At 40.5% G+C, this 19,652-nt stretch overlaps 1 protein-coding gene across 7 annotated transcripts in view; it reads left to right on the top strand.

Annotated features, from left to right (window-relative positions):
- The window catches only part of FAM13C (family with sequence similarity 13 member C), a 131,868-nt gene that overhangs the window by 49,017 nt on the left and 63,199 nt on the right, over nucleotides 1-19,652 (top strand). For all 7 annotated transcript variants that reach the window (XM_080688600.1, XM_080688599.1, XM_080688596.1 and 4 more), the window contains one exon: nucleotides 4,745-4,863. In XM_080688600.1, the coding sequence (XP_080544726.1) occupies nucleotides 4,745-4,863 (119 nt within the window). The remainder of the gene's footprint in view (nucleotides 1-4,744; nucleotides 4,864-19,652) is intronic.

Here is a 19,652-nt window from a genome sequence, read left to right as displayed (position 1 = left end):
TGGTTGACCACATTTTGGAAGCAAGATTTAGAGGATGCATTTGTTCTTGAGGCCCAAGGGTAACATTATGACTTGGGCAAGCTAGAGAAGATGGTCAAGGACTGGGATTAGGATTGAACATTTTCTTTCTCTGGGTCTTGCATTTGTACGAAATGGGGAATCTGTAAGGGCCTGAAAGTAGTGGCCGTGCTGTTGGATCAAAACTAGATTCTCTCAAGTTCTACAAGAGTCAGCTGAACTCATTGAAATCCTAACAAGGACAAAATGTATTTCACAGTGTCTGCTTAGGGCAGTTAATTTTTCCTTACCTCAGCTGGAGTTTTGAGCCTCTCAACATAATAGGCAGCTTCTCTCCTAGCCTCCGCTTATGAATCAGAAAATAACTTAAATAACATTTGTTTTATGGACAGTTTTCTCGTGAAATATCTCGGAGCTTAGTCAGTTTGATTGTCCCCGCATGCAGCAGAGAAGCAACAAACCAATAAGGCTGGACTTTCGGGGAGCTGAGTCAAAGGGAGAGGAGGATGGCTGGGAGCAGGTGCCATCTACACTGCACCTGGCCATGTGACAGGAGGACAGCCTGGAGGAGAAGGTTTTGGCTTCTCCTTTCCCCATTCCCCTTGGCCAGCTTGGATCTGCCCATTTGTTGCATTAACACAGAAGTAAGCAAGTTAGAGTCTTTCCTCTTACACTTTGAAAAACACTAGATTTTAAAAGTTCTTTGGGGGCAGGAATGTGGCATTCACTATATAACCCCCTTAACTATTAACATCCTTGGTATGTTGTAGGTGGTTTCTTTTTAAGTATAAGCATCTTAAGTATTTCAAGATAAACGCTCTGTTTTAATGTTCTAGAATTTCTGTGCTGCGTGTTACAGCAGATTCTGAACAAAGGTGAAATGAAGCTTAAATGGGCAAAGGTAATCCGATATTTTCTTAATATCTTGTCCAGATGTTGTCACCTGGGGTGGGAGGTGTGGAGAATGTTAACTCTCAATCATCCACAAGTACCTTATGTACCATAAGGACTTTCTTTGGAAGTCCTCGTTAACCTTGTCACTGGTCAGGGGGTAGAGTCCGACTGGAATAGAGATGGGAGCTCACCAAGAGGTTGAGTCCTGCTTTCTCGTGTGTCTGGCTAAGTCTCTCTTATAGAACCAGATAAATATGGTGGAGCATTATGGTTCTCATTTTGTATTTTTCCTTTTATATCCTTATGAATAAGTGGTAACTGGCAACATAACAACCTTGAAGGCTATTGTTCTATTAATTCAATAATTATGATATTCCCTTACTGTTTGCCTTCCTTCTTTGGGGGAAAGCATACAATTATTTTTAAAAAACTGGGGCAAATAAGGATTGTGGTGCACTACTCTTGTTTTCTCTGAGGTTACTGAGTCTCCCATATTAGACTCTTGAAGTTGCTTTTTCTTGTGTGTCTCCTTGATAAGACTTTTTTTTTTGTCACTCACAGTACCATGCTCTCTGCTGGGCATGCTAAGTAGTTCCTTGATGCAAACACATCTTTTACATTTCTCATAGCTGACTACATCTTAAAATTGATGGAGACATTTAATATGGCATTTCCCTCCCAAAAAGCTGTTATTTAATCAAACTAAAGGTCACTTTTATAATTTATAGTATCTTAGAATACAGGAAAGGTAGTGGTGTTTTAGTTATCTGTAGCTGTGTAACAAATAACAAATTTTTTAAAAAAACTTTAAAAAGTAATAATTTATTACCTCGTAGGGTTTCTGTGAATCAGGAATTCTCTTAGGGACAATAGGGAGGTCTTGTCTCTGTTCCATGCTGTCTGGAGTCTCAGCTGGAAGATTTGTGGCCTCCAAGTTAGAATCATTTGAAGGCTGACCCCCAGGTGAGCTTTGCTGGGGCTATTAGATGACATACGACTATTTCATGAAGAGACAATTGACTACACTGAAAATATTTATTCTTTTTCTTATGAACAAAAGAACTGTCAAACTCATAGGGGCTTCAGAAGGATGAAACCATTTGGCATTTTCTGAGATGGGCTGAACTTAGGCTCTGATCTCGGGGGGGTTTGGAGATCAGCACTTAGGAGGCTGACCTGATATTTTTTTCAATGGAATGGGCAGTGTTACAGTTAAGCCTATATTTTGCATCAGGGTCTACTCTAAGCATGTCAAACTCAAAGGCTAACATGGGCCAAATAAACAAGGTTTACGTTTATGTGGGCCACAAAAAAACCAAAAGCTTTAATTTTTATAGAAATGTAGGTGTATTTCGATAGAGACATGCTGAATACAAAGGGCTGAAATAAATGAGTAATTGTTAACATAAAGTAATAGAAAATTTTAATAAAGATTAATATTTTTTTCTTTAACACTAACTTACCAGACACTGAATAACTGCACAAATTAATAAGCGTAACGCAAATCTATTTTTCTTGTTCTCTGAAAGCGAAATATTTCCTGTTGTGCACACCAAACAAGTCAATCCAAGACTAATGATGTGGCAATTGGCTGCTAAAATATTCACTGCTGGTCTTAGTGGATAGAAATGGTGCTCCTGCGTGTAAGGCGTAAGGGAAATGAATGCAACACGATTTTAGTCAGTCATTAGTGAATGTTGTAGTTCGTTATTAATAATTATGTATAACAGGATATTGTAAAAAAGTTATGAAGTTTTTATTAAAAGGTTTCTTACATACTGTTATATTGGCTGGGCCGCAAAAATATTCATTTGAGCCACATGCGGCCCCGCAGGTTTGACATGCTTATTCTACTCTATTGATTGGTATTCAGGATGACTTACCAAACTCCTTACTGCTTCTTCCCCACCTCTCCATGCCATGTCTAAGTATTAAATGCTAGGTGGGCAGACGAAGCATTGCTGACTATGCCACTTATTTCCTCCATTTGAATCAGGGACTTGCTTGTCAGCTGTCCACAATACTCCTTATCCACCCAGGGCAGAGAAATGTTCTATTTCTGCAATGCTTTGAGATCTCAGCCTTGAGCAGATTAGGCAGCACTTTCTCTAAAATAAATTGTAAAATCCAGAGAAGTCCAGGAGTTTGTGGCCTCTTACCCTTCTAAACCCTTTGTGGGTTCAAAGGATGAGATAAAATATTGTCCTTGAAAATAAAGAAAAACAAAAGCAAACAAACAGCAAAACACCCACTCTTCCCTTAAAGGGTAAAGTTTTAATAAAATGGTAATTTTTTCTTAAAACATTTTAGAGATTAAAAGGGTCATTTCTTTAGGCCTTCATGTAGTGAGGCTTCTAAATATGATGTTTAAAATAATATCATTATTTGTATAGAAACCTGAAATAAGCATTCCACCACAAAAATAGGTTTGCTTTTGCTGAACTCATTCTTAACACTGTTGCAGAATGTTGTGCTTCAAGGGGATTTTTATAAAAGGAATATTATCATCAAGAACTCCCATCAACTGTATGCCTCCAGTTGGCAGGCATTGAAAGAGGTTCAATAAGGTCTTGTTCAACGACCTTGTGAGCTTGGAGCATCATCCCCATTTTACAGACAAGGAGACTGAGTTCTACTTAGCAAGTAGCAAGCAGAACTTATTTCACTTAAACTGTTGTTTGGGGCAACGTGGCAAGTATTTGGGTAGCTGTAGAAATTTTCACAGCAGCTGCAAAGTCTAGGAAGCTAGTGTCTACTAATGGAACCCTTTCATGTGAAATGTCCTCTTGCCTGAAGCTAGGGCTTTAGAAAAATAGAATTAAAGAAAGGATCTTGGCAGGCCTACCTCATTGCCTTTTCTCAGCTCTGCTCCCCATAACCCCCAGTTTAGCCCTCTTGTAGGAAGGCAAATAGAATTTTGTTGTAGAAGCTTGTGATGACTATTTGGAAAATAGCTCCACCAAATTATTCTAGTATTTCAAAAAATGACTTCTGAGATACCTGACATACTGGCACGAGTACTGACTCACCCACAACCCTAATAGAGCTTGGCCTATAGTGCCACACAGTATACTGCACTGTCAGACCCCGATTCATGGTGTCACTTGAATATTTTGACTGCAAGATTATAGCCATCAGATTCTGAATTTCTCACTGATTTTGGCTTTATTATTTCATTTATTAGGTAAAGAGAGGCTACTTTATCCTAAGGGAAATTTGTCAGAGGTTTGACATGGCTCAAAGACTATAGTAGTTCACCTGCTGAACATACACAGATTTTTCTTTTTTGGTTTGTGTGTCCTTGTGTTGAATCCAGATTCATATTAGCTTGGGTGTCTTTATGATATTCTCTAGAGAATTTAGCATTATGGTTTCTTTCCTAAATTAGTACATTGCAAAATAGAATGACCAATGTAGCAATTTCTTTGGATGCAGTGTAGCTAATGGCAATAGTGTGTGTGTATGTGTGTGTGTGAACATTCATACATATGTTTTTGCAAAAATGATCATATCCTAAAAACACTATTCTATAAATTATATTTTCAGACTTATTGATTAAATATGCTTTTAAAATGTCATTTTAATGTGGTATGACTGTATCTTTTGAAATGAGGCTATTTTATCATATTTTTCTTCTGTTACCTTGCAGCAACTTACTGATAGAAAGAGGCTTTTTAAATTGATGTCACTCACTACCCTCTGCCCCCACTACAATTTGGTAGCATGTGTTGTGTATTGCTGCTCCGCTGCCCGGAGACCTACACCAGCCTAGGAACGCTGTGAAACCGATGGCTGCTGAAAGCTCATCTACTTCTGCTGTTTCTTCTTACAGGAGACAGAGCATGCAGCCCCCAGCCCGTCGGAGTGTCAGGGGAGAGCAGGAACGCCAGCTCATGAGAGTCCACAAAACCACACATTCAGAGGCCAAGAAACAGTGTGGCTTCAACCAAGGTGGGCCCTTTGGTGTCGGAAGTTCCCCTGTGCCTGGGGTTTCTTCCTGTATGCTTGCCACCCCCACAGTAGAACCCAGGCTTCCTGACTTTTGTTGGCAATTTCTTATGGTCTGTAAAAGCTGCTTAGGAGGGCTAGGAGTATCACTGTTTCTGAGTTTAAGAGAAATGTAAATAACCCACTTTCTCTGCCTTCGGTTTGAAGATTACCAGCCTTAAGGCTCAGAGAGGAGTGGAGCTACTCCTGCCCTTGGAGAGAAACAATGATTAGACTTGCCACTGTGATAACGATAGAGATAACAGTATAGATGGCAAGCCGATTGCTTTTCACGTTACATCATATAGTCTTCACCACTTACATAGCCTCATTTCACGGAGGAGGAGCCTGGCAAATTAAGGTATTGGCCTGATGTTGCACAAGTGAAAAAAGCTGAACCAAAATTTGAACCGACAAATGTCTAATTATGGCATAGCAGGTGTGGCTTCTGTGCTGATCCGAGTGGTGTCCGTAGGCACCAGTACTTCTGCTAGACCTGCTGGAGACAGCCGTGGTTCGAGGGCAAGGACGTGGGTAGAAAGCTGTCTACAGCAAGGTTGGCACCACATTCTGATGGGAGCCTGGCATTGCAGCTGTCTATGGAACGTCTCTTCTGGAAATAAACAGAAGAAAGAATTCAACCACTAGTTGTGTCAGCTGTCTTTGTAGGATCTTGTGTACGGTGTAATCATAGCCCTGACTCAGTGGAAAGGGAGTTCTGTGCTTCTGAGCATGACCTTTAGAAATTTTTTTTCTAAGGCTTCAGAGTCTAAATGAATCAACAATAACAGAGAAGATTGTGCAATGTGATTGTGCTTTTAAATATCCAACATACTAAATTTAGAATCATAGAACCCCAAAGAGTTAGTGGGGGCCCCAAAGTAAGATGATCCAGTATCCAGTTGGATTCACAGGCACCTTTCATCACCCTCTTTATAAGTTGCCATCTCTTGTTTGTTTATTCTTACTTGACCTCAGGCCAGGTAAGACTCAACCTTGTCATTTTTCCACTGATGAGGACATTCTCTGTCCTATTTAAGGCATTTATTGCAATAGAGCTGTTTGGGGCTGACTAGGACCAGTTTAGGCAGTAATCCTGTTTCCCCCCACCCCCAATCCCCCCGCCCCGCCCCACGACCAGACTGGTGACTGCCTCTCTCAGCCTGAATAAGGCCAACTATATTCACATACATATTTCAAAAAAAGTAAAAAAAATAAAATAAAATAAAAGGCAAAAAAATCCACTAAATAATTTTTATTTATGTATAGAATTATGATAGCCCTTTGGAGTGGATATTCCACAGAAGCTGATGGGGGAAAATAGTATTAGCAATTAACTTTCTCAAAGATGCTTGATTTTTAGTAAACTTAAAATTACTTTAGCCCTGGCTGGTGTTGCTAAGTGGTTAGAGCATTGGCCTGCTCACCAAAGGGTTGAAGGTTTGATTTCCTGGTCAAGGGCATATACCTGGGTTGCAGGTTCAATCCCTGCCCTGGTTATGGCAAGTGTGGGAGGCAGCCAATCGATGTTTCTCTCTCACATTCATGTTTCTCTCTCTCTCTCTCTCTCTCTCTCTCTCTCTCTCTCTCTCTCTCTCTCTCTCTTCCCCCCCCCTCTCCCCTGCTCTCTCGCTCTTCCCTCCCCCCATCCCTTCCACTCTCTTTAAAAATAAAAGAAAAAAGTATCCTCTGATGAGGATAAATAACAACAAAAGTTAATGAAAAAAAAAACACACTTTATATTCCATATACAGTGAGGGAGGTAAATAGTGATATTACTGTTATCACTCTTACAGAGGGCAAGTCAGATATTTAATAGGATTAAGTGATAGGTATCATTCACATATGAGAAGTAAGACTAAGAGTATTGAATTAGGACCCCCCTGATAAGGAAATACAGAGGGAAGTAACTCTTACTTTGAGTGTAGGGAATTAAGTTTTATTCAGATTCGCAAAGATGTGTGGCACCTTTCTTCAGAAAAAAGCTGCACACACACACAATAGTTTTATATAAAATTTAGGAGGTTACAGAGCACCACCGCATGCCAGGGAAAGGAACTATAAGGTTATGGGGCAGCCTTCCTCATTAAGTCTGGCTTGTCTTCCCAACAGATTTGCTACTTCTTGCAAATACAGATCTGGTCTCTCTTCCTCTATACCTAAGTAAAGGTCCACAAGACCTTAAAGACCTTGTTGCTCTTGTCTGTTTTTTTTTCTTTAGCTTCCATGCTGTACTTTCACAGGGTCTAGCTGTATTCCAGGAATTCCGTGCCCCAGGTTTGGCAATTCCAAGGTCTGGGGTCAAGTTGCAGATCAGGAGCCTTGTTGGGCTAGTACAGTGGTCGGCAAACTGCGGCTCGTGAGCCACATGCGGCTCTTTGGCCCCTTGAGTTTTTAGCAAAGGCCAGCTTAGGAGTACTAATTAAGTTAATAACAATGTACCTACCTATATAGTTTTAAGTTTAAAAAATTTGGCTCTCAAAAGAAATTTCAATCGTTGTACTGTTGATATTTGGCTTTGTTGACTAATGAGTTTGCCGACCACTGGGCTAGTAGATTCGGTATTTAAACTGGGCTGCTAACCTTCAAACTACAGTTATTTGTCACAATCATGGTGGCATCACCCGAGGACATTCTAATGGTACTTAAAAACATCTCAAAATATGACAGGGATTGTGAAACTTGATGAACTGGTGAAATGAGATCTGAGGCTAAAAACAACTTTGGGTCAGGTAGCTCACATTCCTGATAACCTTCGTCTTCCGTTTTACGTCAGCATATGGTCAGGTTCAGACATATCATGCCCAATAAGATCTTGATAGAAACATGATACTGTAACAGGACACATAAGACTTAGGCCTGGCTCAGAGTGAGGAAAGAAGCCCGGCTAAATCTCAGCAGGTGTAAAATGCCACCTGCTTGAGGATGGGGAGTGAATGTTATTAGCAATAAACAATTTGAGAAAGGGAAGAAACACCTTTCTGTAGCGAGGAGCAGTCAGGGGAGTGACAAATGTCTTATATGTCATTTAAATGAGAGTTAAAGGAGTCGTTTTCAGAGAATGAATCCATCCTTGTAGAAGTGAGATTTTGGAACCGATTGTGCTATGGTGTGGGCATTGATCTTTCCATGCCTGCCGAGGAGAAATAGCTTCATACCTTCTTAGAGCCTTTGTATCTTTTTTTAAATATATTTTATTGATTTTTTACAGAGAGGAAGGGAGAGGGATAGAGAGCTAGAAACATCGATGAGAGAGAAACATTGATCAGCTGCCTCCTGCACACCTCCCACTGGGGATGTGCCCGCAACCAAGGTACATGCCCTTGACCGGAATCGAACCCGGGACCCTTCAGTCCTCAGGCCGACGCTCTATCCACTGAGCCAAACCGGTTAGGGCAGAGCCTTTGTATCTTAAGCTCTTTCTTGCACAAGGAGCCTTTATCTCTGACTGTGGATGAGCTTCAGGGAGGACTGTGAATATTTTTGCCAAAGTTTGAGAGTGTGTGTGCACTATATTGGTTTTCAGAAGCTACTGTAACAAAATAAGCACAAACCTGCGGCTTAAAACAGCACACATGTATAATCTTACAGTTTTATAGGATAGACATCCAACATGGGTCTCATTGGACTGAAAACTCAAGGGGTCAGCCGGCCTGCATTCTTTCTGTAGGCGCTAGGGGAGAATTAGACCATTTCTTTGCCTTTTCCAGTTTCTAAAGGCTGCCTACATTTCTTGGTTCATGGATTCTTCTCCATTTTTAGAAGCTAGCAACATAGTATCTCTCTGAGTATGCCTGGGAAAGATTTTTTAATTTTAATGACTCATGTGATTGGGCCGACTCAGATAATCCATGATAATTTCCCCATCTCCAGGTCCTTACTTAACCATATCTGTAGAACTACTTTTTAAAAAGTCCTTACCCGAGGATATTTTTTCCCCAATGATTTCTAGAGAGAGTGGAAGGGAGAGGGAGGGGCAGAGAGAGAAACATGCCTTCCCACATGTGCCCCTCGGGGGCTGGGAAACCTGCAACTGAGGTACGTGCTCTTGACTAGAAATCAAACCTGAGACCCTTCAGTCTGTAGACTGACGCTCTAACTACTGGGCAAAACTGGCCAGAGCTGTAAAACTTTTTTTGTCATGTAAGGTAATGTAGGAAGAGGGCAAGGGATGAGGACATGGAAATCTTTGGGGGACCATTATTCTACCTACTGTTTTACCCTTTCAGGGAAAAACTCTTAATTAAAAGTATTTATCACCATCTCCTATGGTATTCATGATCCCCAAAAAGGTTTGGAACGACTGTCTGAATCTCTCCTCCTCCAAGTCTGCTTCCTATTCTGAATTCCAACAGAGCCAACTTCACATGTCAATGTGGCCCCCTCTGTCCTCTTTCTTTTCATCCCTCCTACTTGCCATTCCCTTCTCATCCCTATGTTACCTTCCCTGGCAGTACAGTGCCCCACCTCAGAGGTCTCAAATTTGGTGTCCTGTCGGTATATCTAGGGTGGAAATACCTGTATATTTGGCTTGTAAAGTATTTTAACATCAGGTTTTACAGATCTTTGGCATTCTTTTGAAAAATCTGAAGATGGGATGACCCAGAGCCTCCATTCCTACAAAGCAACAATTAGCTGAAGCTGAGAAGCTGAACTCTATTTTTTTCACAATTTCCACCCATATCTCCCCATTTCTTTATGCTCTTTGTCTGAACTCCTACAGGTATGTGATTTATAATGCCTACTTCAATAGGCATTATATTCCCTGCAACTGCTCATCCTGGGGACTCCAGCTGATTGGAGCTAACCCCCAATAAGGTGATGGCTGATACTGTCTTAATGCCTCCTTTCCCAAGATGGTGTGTGTATATTTTAACTTGGATTTTCAGGGCATCTTAGTGGAGAGGCTGCATATTACACTCCTCTGGCATGCTCCTCAGTACCTGGAGCTTCTCAAAATATGTGAAATTATAGAATGGCATTTAGTGAGAACAAGAGTGAAACCTTAGTAATCATTTAATACAACCTTCTCATTTTCTAGTTTGACACCTATTGTGGCTGTCATTTGCTGAAGCCCTCACTCCCTTTGTAATAGAACCAAGACAAGCACCATCACTCTAGAGCAGCCACTTAATGAATATATAGCAGTTTGATTGATTTTTATAGCTAAAGCCAGTGCCAATACTGTGAACTCTCAGATATGACAAAGGGGAATTTATGAGTATAAGAGAAAACTAATGAAGTCAGGGACTTCTTACCCAGCTAAGTAAATTTACGTTTGAGAGTGATTAACTCACTTGTGTTTAAAATATTGCATTAAAATTTATGACAGCATTAAACCTTTAATGTTGTTAAAACCTCTGTATAAATAGGACTATTCTATAGCATTGTTACTGCTAATTAAGGCGGCGGTCACATTTCGAATTGAAGTTCATTGGCCTCTTCATCTTGAAGTCCCCAGTTATCCGGGGTTGAAGAGGGGGGTATCAGTAAGGAGAATGGCCTTTGATGGCTTTGACTATTTTTGTGACATTCCAGATGAAAGGAAAAGCTTTGTTGCTCTATGGAAAGAGGAAGTTTTGTTGGCAGCATCTTTTCCATGGGGGATAAATCCTTTCATCTTTTGTTTTTGATATAGATGACTTGTGTGTGTTTTAATAGCTAATTGTTTCTTATTTCAATGTTTTTCATAGAAATAAGCAGAGTCTTAATGAGTTCTGCTAAAAAGAGAAATAATGAGGAAGACAGTGAGCACCCAGAGATTTTTAATAACACAGAAAACAAGGTCTGCCTTCTTGGACTAAACCAGAGCAGGAACTCTTGCCTGTTGCCAGCATGATCTTTCTCATTAGTGTGCTCTTCCTAGTAGGTTTCTTTTCTTTTCTTTTTTTTCTTTTTTTTTGGGGGGGGTTAGGTGAGGTGGGGGGGGGTGAGGGGAGACTGGACGTGGGGGAGAGCAGGGGATGAGGTAGAGATAACAAAATAGTTTGTCTTGATAATGTTTTAAGACTCCCTGATGTGCAGCTATGTAATGAGTGGGTCCTAAAATAGCTTGCTTTGTGTATACTACATAGGAAGAGAGCCATATAGCGAGGCTGTGTGTCACCCTCTATCCTGTCTTCACCTCCAAGGTGCAGAAACAATCTGGTGAATGGAAAGAACATTCAGATTAAAAAGTGTTGGGTCTTATGTCTATCAGATGACCCAGGTTGCTTCACTTAAATCCCCAAGTCCCCTCCTCTAACAGGAGTTTGGGCCAGATGATTTCTAAGGCCCTTTCTGGCCCTTACACCGGAAATGCTCAACATTCTAGATGTTTAAAGGATTAGACATGGAAAGACTTTAGCTTAAATATACAAGCTCTTTCAGTCACATATAAAAACATTTCCCCCTCCCTGATGTAGAGCACAAAGAATCCCACACCAAATCCTTAAACTGTGATGGGAAAAGAGCCCACGCTTGATTATTCTGGAAATGAAACCCTCTTTTTATTTTTTATTTTTGGAGTCTGACCTTGGTCACTTGATAAATTTTTAGCACTTTCATTGGACAATGATTAAGCATACAGATAAGAGGGAAACTCAGACGTTCTCTCATTTAAAAAAACAATAATAAGTTAAACATGGTTATAACTGGACAATACAGAAAACTCCAAAGACACAAAAATTTCTTATAATCTTACCACTCAGATATAACCACTGTTCCCACTGTAGTGTACATTTTTATGTTATTGTTTTAATGTGGGCATAAAAAAGAATTGTGTCTGAAAAGGGGCTTCCCAATGCATTACGGTTTGAATCTGTTAGAAGCACTATTTATTTCAAGCAGATTCCAGAGCATAAAGTTGGGCCAGAATGCAATCTGAGCTAAATAATAGACAATTGTGTTAATTATCACAAGGCTGGTAAATTCTTTTATGGCTAAGGTGAACAAATTTGACTTGCCATACAAATACTCTAACATAAAATATTTTTAAAATATATTTTTATTGATTTCAGAGAGGAAGGGAGAGGGAGAGAGAGAAATATCAATGATGAGAATCATTGATTGGCTGCCTCCTACACTCCCCACACCGGGGACTGAGCCTGCAACCCGGGCTTGTGCCCTGACTGGTAACCAAGCCTTGACCTCCTGATGCATAGGTCGATGCTCAGTCATTGAGTCATGCCAGCTGGGCAACAAATTCTTTTGTTTTTTTAAGCCCCCTTTGTCTCCTCTTTCCAAGCCCAGTACTGGACATTGACCCTTCCCATTGACTGCATTCACCACATTGTTATCATATTCATCTGTTTATTCGTCCTCTCTCCCACTAGATGGGGAAGCCTTATCCACGCTTATATACTCAACAAATGGCATAACATATAATTTTCTACAGGAAACATGTTTTACAAATTTTAGTGTCATGATAGCCATGTTATGGAAAAAAACATTTCTAGAAGATTGAACAAAAAACTTTGTTCTTGATATCTCAACATCTTGGAAAGCTTCTTGGCCTAATTTGGAATAGATTTAAGAGAGAAATTTCAGTAATAATGATAGGAGATAGAATGTGTATAAACTTAAAATCTAATTTAGAACTTTAACCAGCTGGTTAAATGGTCAGTGTTCCTGAAGCTACGGGAATGAAGCTGTTCCTTCAACCTACTCTTCATCTTCCCAAGGAGGCAATGACTACTCCAGTGCTTCTGTCATAGTATTCATCAACAGGTTGTTCCTTTCCAAGACTTATGTTAAATACTACACACACACACACACACGAACACACATCATATATAGTGACACACACAGCTCCAACCCTTCCTCTCTCTTTTTTCTTTTATCTTTAACCAATGCTAGATTTAAACATATTTCTGCATAACTTTTTTATTCCATGTAATTACTGAGTTTTCCCATATTCTGAAATATTACCAATATTGATGGCTGTGAAATATTCCATTCTGTGACTATACCATGATTTATTTAAATAATTCCAAATTATTGGTACTTTGGTTACTTCTTAGATTTATATTTGGGATACTGTAGTAAGAATCATTTAAAATATATTTTTTGAAATGGTAGTGATATTTTTATTTTTTAAATATTTTGTATTAGCTTCAGGTATACAGCATAGTGGTTAGACCAGTGGTCGTCAACTGAGTCGCAAACCGCAGCTCGCGAGCCACATGTGGCTCACAAGCCGCAGTTTGCCAACCACTGGGTTAGACAATCATATCCTTTACATAGTATTTCCCCCTATATTTCCAGAACCCACTTGGCACCATTCATAGTTATTACAATATTATTAACTATACTAGAAGCCTGGTGCACGAAATTCGTGCACAGGGGTTGGGGGATCCCCTCAGCCCAGCCTGTACCCTCTCCAATCCGGGATCCCTTGGGGGATGTCCGACTGCTGGTTTACATTTACATTTTTGTTCAATCTTCTAGAAATGTTTAAACTGTCAGTTGGACATCCCGCTCACAATCCGGGACCACTGGCTCCTAACTGCTCATCTACCTGCCTGCCTGATCGCCCCTAACTGCCCCCCCTGCTGGCCTGGTCACCCCCAACTGTCCCCCCTGCCGGCCCAGTCGCCCCCAACTGCCCCCCCGCCAGCCGGGTTGCCCCTCACTGCCCCCCCCAGCCTGGTCACCGCCAACTGCCCCCCCTGCTGGCCTGGTCGCCCCATGAAGCCTGCTGTTTGGTCGTTGGTCACCCCTCACTGCCCCCCTCCCCCCGCTGGCCTGGTCACCCCACGCAGCCCGCTGCTCAGTCATTTGATCGGTCCTCACTAACCCCCCTGCCGGCCTGGTCGCCCCACGCAGCCAGCTGCTCAGTCATTTGATCGGTCCTCACTAACCCCCCTGCCGGCCTGGTTGGCCCTCACTAACTCCCCTGCTGGCCTGGTCGCCCCACGCAGCCTGTTCGGTCGTCCGTTCGGTTGTTTTGATTGTGACGGTCACTTAGGCTTTTATATAGATAGATTGTCTATGCTGTACTTTATATCCCTGTGACTTTTGCAACTACCAAGTTGTGCTTCTTAATCCCTTCACCTTTTTCAACCAGTTCCCTAACCCCTCTCCCCTCTGGCAACCATCAGTCTGTTATCTGTATTTATGAGTCTGTTTTAATTTTGTTTGTTCATTTATTTTGTTCTTTACATTCCATACATGGTGAAATCATATGGTATTTGTTTTTTTCTTACTGACTTATTTTACTTGGCATAATACCACCTAGGTCCATGCTGTCACAATTGGTTAGATTTCATTCTTTTTTATGGCTGAGTAATATTCCATTGTATATATGTACCACCACTTTTTTATCCACTTGGCTATTAATGGACACCTGAGTTGCTTCCATATTGTAAATAATGCTGCAGTGAGCATAGGAGTGCATATATTCTTTCAAATTAGTGTTTTGGGTTTCTTTGGATATAAACCCAGAAGTGGAATTGCTGGTCATAAGGCAGTTCTATTTTTAATTTTTTGAGGACCCCTCATACTGGTTTCCACAGTGGCTACACCAGTCTGCATTTCCACCAATGGTATACGAGGGTTCCCTTTTCTCCACATACTTGCCAACACTTGTCACTTGTGCATCTATGGTAATAAAAACATAATATGCTAATTAGACCGGACAGCTGAATAACCTCCCAGACAACCTTTCAGACAACCTTCTGGACGAAGCCGGGGCTGCAAGGGCCGAGGCAGCCACTGGGCTGCGAGGACCAAGCCCCTTGCACAAATTTCGTACATCGGGCCTCTAGTTTTGATGATAGCCATTCTAACAGGTGTGAGGTGATATTTCATTGTGTTTTAAATTTGCATTTCTCTGATGACTAGTGACATTAAGCATCTTTTCATATGTCTATTGGCCATCAGTCTGTCTTCTTTGGAGAAGGTCTATTCAGGTCTCCTGCCCACTTTTTAATTGGATGGTTTGTTTTTGTTGGTGTTGAGTTGTATGAGTGCTTCTAAATTTGGAATATTTACACCTTACCAAATGTATGATTGATGGATATCTTTTCATATTCTATAGGTTGTTTTTTGTTGTTTTTGTTGATGGTTTCTTTTGCTGTGCAAAAACTTCTTAGTTTGATGTAGTCCCATTTAAAATTATTTTGTTTCCCTTGCCTGAGAAAAAAAAAATATATCAAAAAAAATATTGCTAAGAGCAATGTCTGAGATTTTACTGCCTATGTTTTCTTCTAGGAGTTTTATGATTTTGAGTCTTACATTTAAGTCTTTAATTCATTTTGAGTTTATTTTTATATATAATATAAGAAGGTGGTCTAATTTTTTTTTTACCTGTATCTCCAATTTTCCCAGCACCGTTTATTGAATAGACTGTCTTTACACCATTCTTATGTTCTTGCCTCATTTGTCAAATATTAATTGACCATATAGGTGTGGACTTATTTCTGGGATTTCTGTCCTGTTCCATTGATTTATTTTATGCCAGTACCATGCTGTTTTGAGTATTATAGTCTTGTAGTATAAATTGATATCAAGTAGCATGATACCTTCAACTTTGTTCTTATTCAAGATTGCCATGGCTACTGGGGGTCTTTTGTGGTTCCATATACATTTTTGAATTGTTTGTTCTAGTTCTGAGGAAAACGCCATTGTTGTTTTGATAGGTATTACATTGTCTCTATAGATTGATTTGGGTAATATAGACATTTGAATGATAATTTTTTTTAATCCTTGAGCACAATATATGCCATTTATTTCTATCTTCAATTTATTTCTTCAGTGTCTTATAATTTTCTGAGTACAGGTCATTTACCTCCTTTGTTAAATTTATTTCTAGATATATATTTATTTATTATTTTGAGTAAAATGTAAATAGCATTACTTAGTTTTCCTTTCTGATAGTTCATTAGTGATATATGAAAATGCAACCCATTTCTGGTTATTTTGTTTCCTGCTAATTTACTGAATTCACTTATCAATTCTAGCAGTTTTTTTTTTGTGTGTGTGTGTGTGTGTGGAATCTTTAGGGTTCTGTATATACATTATTATGTCATCAATATAGTGACTACAAATAATGACAGTATTAGTTCTTCCTTTCCAATTTGGATGCCTTTTATTTATTTCTTTTTGCCTGATTGCTGAGGTGTGAGGACTTTCAGTACTACTATCTATAATAAAAGCCTAATATGCTAAGTGTCCGGTCGTCTGTTCAACCAGTCAAAGCGTAATATGCTAATGATATGCTAAGGCCGCTCAACCACTCGCTATGATGTGCACTGACCACCAGGGGGCAGTTGGTTGACTGCTCAACCAGTCACTATGATGTGCACGGACCATCAGGGGCAGACAGTCGACCAGTCAACCAGTCTCTATGATGTTCACTGACCACCAGGGGGCAGGCGCTCCAACTGGTATGTTAGCTTGCTGCTGGGGTCCGGCTTATCTGGTCTGAGTGAGATGGGCCAGACACGCCCTGGAGCCCTCCCGTGGTTCCTCCCCAACTGGCCAACCTCCTGCATCCCTCCCTGGCCCCGATTGTGCACCAGTAGGGTCCCTCGGCTTGGCCTGCGCCCTCTCGCAATCCAGGACCCCTCGGGGGATGTCGGAGAGCCAGTTTTGGCCCAATCCCTCAGGCCAGGCCAAGGGACCACATTGGTGCATGAATTCATGCACCGGGCCTCTAGTTTTGAATAAGTGTGGTGAAAGTGGACATCCCTGTCTTGTTCCTGATCTTAAGGTAAATGATTTTTAGTGTTCACTTGTTGAGTATGTTGTTAGCTATGGGTTTGTCATATATAAGGCTGTTATTATGTTGTGGTATGTTCCCTCTGTTTTCACTTTGCTGAGAGTTTTTCTCATAAATGGGTGCTGGATTTGTTAAATGCTTTTTCTGCATCTATTGATATGATCACATGATTTGATCACATGATTTTCATTTTGTGGATATGGTATATCACATTAATTGATTTGCAGGTATTGTACCAACCATGTATCCCAGGAATAAATTCCACTTGATATGGTATATGATGTTTTTAATGCATTGCTGAATTCAATTTGCTAATGTGTATTTTGTTGAGGATTTTTTCCTCTTTGTTTATCAGGGATATTGGTCTATAATTTTCTTCCTTTGTAGTGTCTTTTTCTGATATTTGGAAATAGGATAATTCTGGCCTCTTAAAATGAGCTTCGGAGTCTTCCCTCCTCTTGACTTTTTTTGGAGTAGTTTGAGAAGGATGTGGGTTAGTTCTTCTTGGAATGTTCAGTAAAATTCACCCGTGAAGCCATAGAAGCATCGAGCAGACTATCCAACCTATGAGGGAAGGTGGGGGGTGAGGGGGTAAGAGATCAACCAAAGGACTTGTATGCATGCATATGAGCATAACCAATGGATACAGATAGGGGGGAGGGCGCTTGAGGGCATGTGCTGGGGGTGGGGGTGGCTGGGGAGAAGTCAAGCGGGGGGGGGGGGGGAGGACAAAAAATTGCATACCTGCTCTAAATAAATAAATAAATAAATAGGGCTGTTTTCTCTCTAGAGTTAAAAAATAAATAAGTAAAAAGTAGGGAGAGGAAAAAAAGAAGGTGCCTGTATTTCTAGCAGACTCCCATGTCCATGGTGGATGAAATCTCAGCTGATTTTTACAGCCAGATTATATGGGTTCCTCTTCCTGACTGATACTATGGGCTGGGATGATGGCATAGATTTGAGGCCTCTTGCTCCTCAGAGGGGACTTTTGCAACTGAGATCCCTCCAGATTTTCAACTGATGCATGTCAATGGGGGTGTCAGCTCATTTCATGTCTGTACCCTTCCTACCAATCTCAATGTGACTTATTCTATAAATCCTTGTTATAAGACTTCTGTTCAGCTAGTCTTCTTCTGATAATTTATGTTGTTTGTTCTATAATTTACTTGTAATTCTGGTTTAGTCCTGGGAGCAGTTGAGTATAACTTCCACCGACGCTGCCACCATGTCGATTATCTAAAAATATCTTTAAGTACATCCATAATAGTTTTCTTGGTTTGTGCTTAAGGGGAAAAGCTGTCTAGGCATTGTAATTGAAATGTTTACCAACACAAAACTTAGGATATAAATTTTCCAGTTATTTGACCATGGAAGAAGATAGGAATATAATGGATAATTGATAACTTCGAGAGAACTAGGTAGAAAATCGTGTCTGAATTTCTGTATGTGGTGAAACCATCGGATAGTGGCTCAGGATGGAACCTTTGAGATGAGTCATTCCAATTCCCTCCTCTCTATTTGTGTATTCTATTTCATCCACCAGCCCTCATAGTTTTCTGGTTCAGAGTGTGCTGAGGCTAATGTGCCTCTGGTTCTAACATTCCCAGAGGATGCTTGGAAGTCATGTGGGATGTGGAACAATCCTTGTTGTGTGGGACTGTCCCAAATATCTTAGGGATCTGGCAGCTTTGGCTCTAGTCCACCAAATGCTAGCAGACACCCCCAGCCTCTGAGCCAATCACAGATAGTCTCCAAATTTTCTAAATTTCTAGGGGGTGTACCACCCCCCCCCTTGAGAAATGCCAATCTGCATGATGGATTACTAAAACTATGTTTTAGGAGAGTATTAACATAGGTACATGTTCATGATCTATTTATACATGGGGAAAAAAAGTAGTTACATTATGGTATTATGTGATGCCATTTTTTAAAAATAATTCTCACCTGAGGATATGTTTATTGACTTTAGGGGGAGAGGAGAAGAGGAGAGGAAAGATAGAGAGGAGGGGAGGGGAGAGGAAAGGAGGGGACAGAAGAAGAGGGAAGGAGAGGGGGACACATCGATTGGCTGCCCCCATATGTACCATGACCATGAATCGAACCCACAACCTTTTGGTGCATGAGATGACGCTCCAATCAACTGAGCCACCCAGCTGGGGTGTGATTCTGTTTTTGCTTACTATATAATTATGTACAGAAACATATACTGGAGAGACATAAAACAATATTTTATTGGTGGTTACTTTCAGGTGGGATGACAGTGGGTGATTTAAAAAAGATTCTTTTTGATTTCCAAAATTTTCCCCCATTGAGCGCCTATTAAGTTTGTAAATTAAGAAATTATAAGTAAAAAAATAGTACACTATTCAGGCTATGGAACCCTAATATATTTATTAAAATATCTGTAATCATATGATGTAATTTTACTTTCTGTTTTTTTGAACTATTATCTCAATCTGAGGTAAACAGGAATATTGGGAGAGAGTTAGGAGAGAATGGATTTATTTTTAACTTTTGTTACCTAAAGGAAACAAGGCATTTTCAGTGGTACCTGTGGCTTTTATGGTTTGCGTCAGTTGGGATCAGAAAGCAAATATTAAAGGTGACTTTTATAGGGTCAGATGATGCTTAAAACCAGAATTTCTGTCCTAGATACCTCTTCCTTTGTTTGAGTGTTTTATCCTGTGGATTTGCCTCTCTGATCATTAATCCTTCCTTGCCCCTCAGATAGACACTGACCCAGGTTTTATTGATCTTGTGCCAAGACCACATTGGTAAGGACAGCTTTGTGTTGAAGCATGTATAGCACTTGTTGTTTGCTTCTAAATAAATAATAATGGGAATCCTAACATATGTGCTCTGGGAATAGCAGGCAGAGAGGTGCTGCTTGTTCAGGACACAGATCAAGGTCTGTCCGGCCGGAGAATACTGCACTGCGGAGAGAATGTGTGTCAGAAAGGTTGGCAGTGGCCGGGCTGCACAGGGCTTGGTAGCCAGGGTGTGGATTTCGGATTTTAAGTTCAAAGAGAAGCCACTGGAGATTCTAAATGGG

Source organism: Plecotus auritus (genome assembly GCF_963455305.1).
Source record: "Plecotus auritus genome assembly, chromosome: 9".
Lineage (NCBI taxonomy): Eukaryota > Metazoa > Chordata > Mammalia > Chiroptera > Vespertilionidae > Plecotus > Plecotus auritus.
This window is presented reverse-complemented; position numbering and strand designations above follow the sequence as displayed.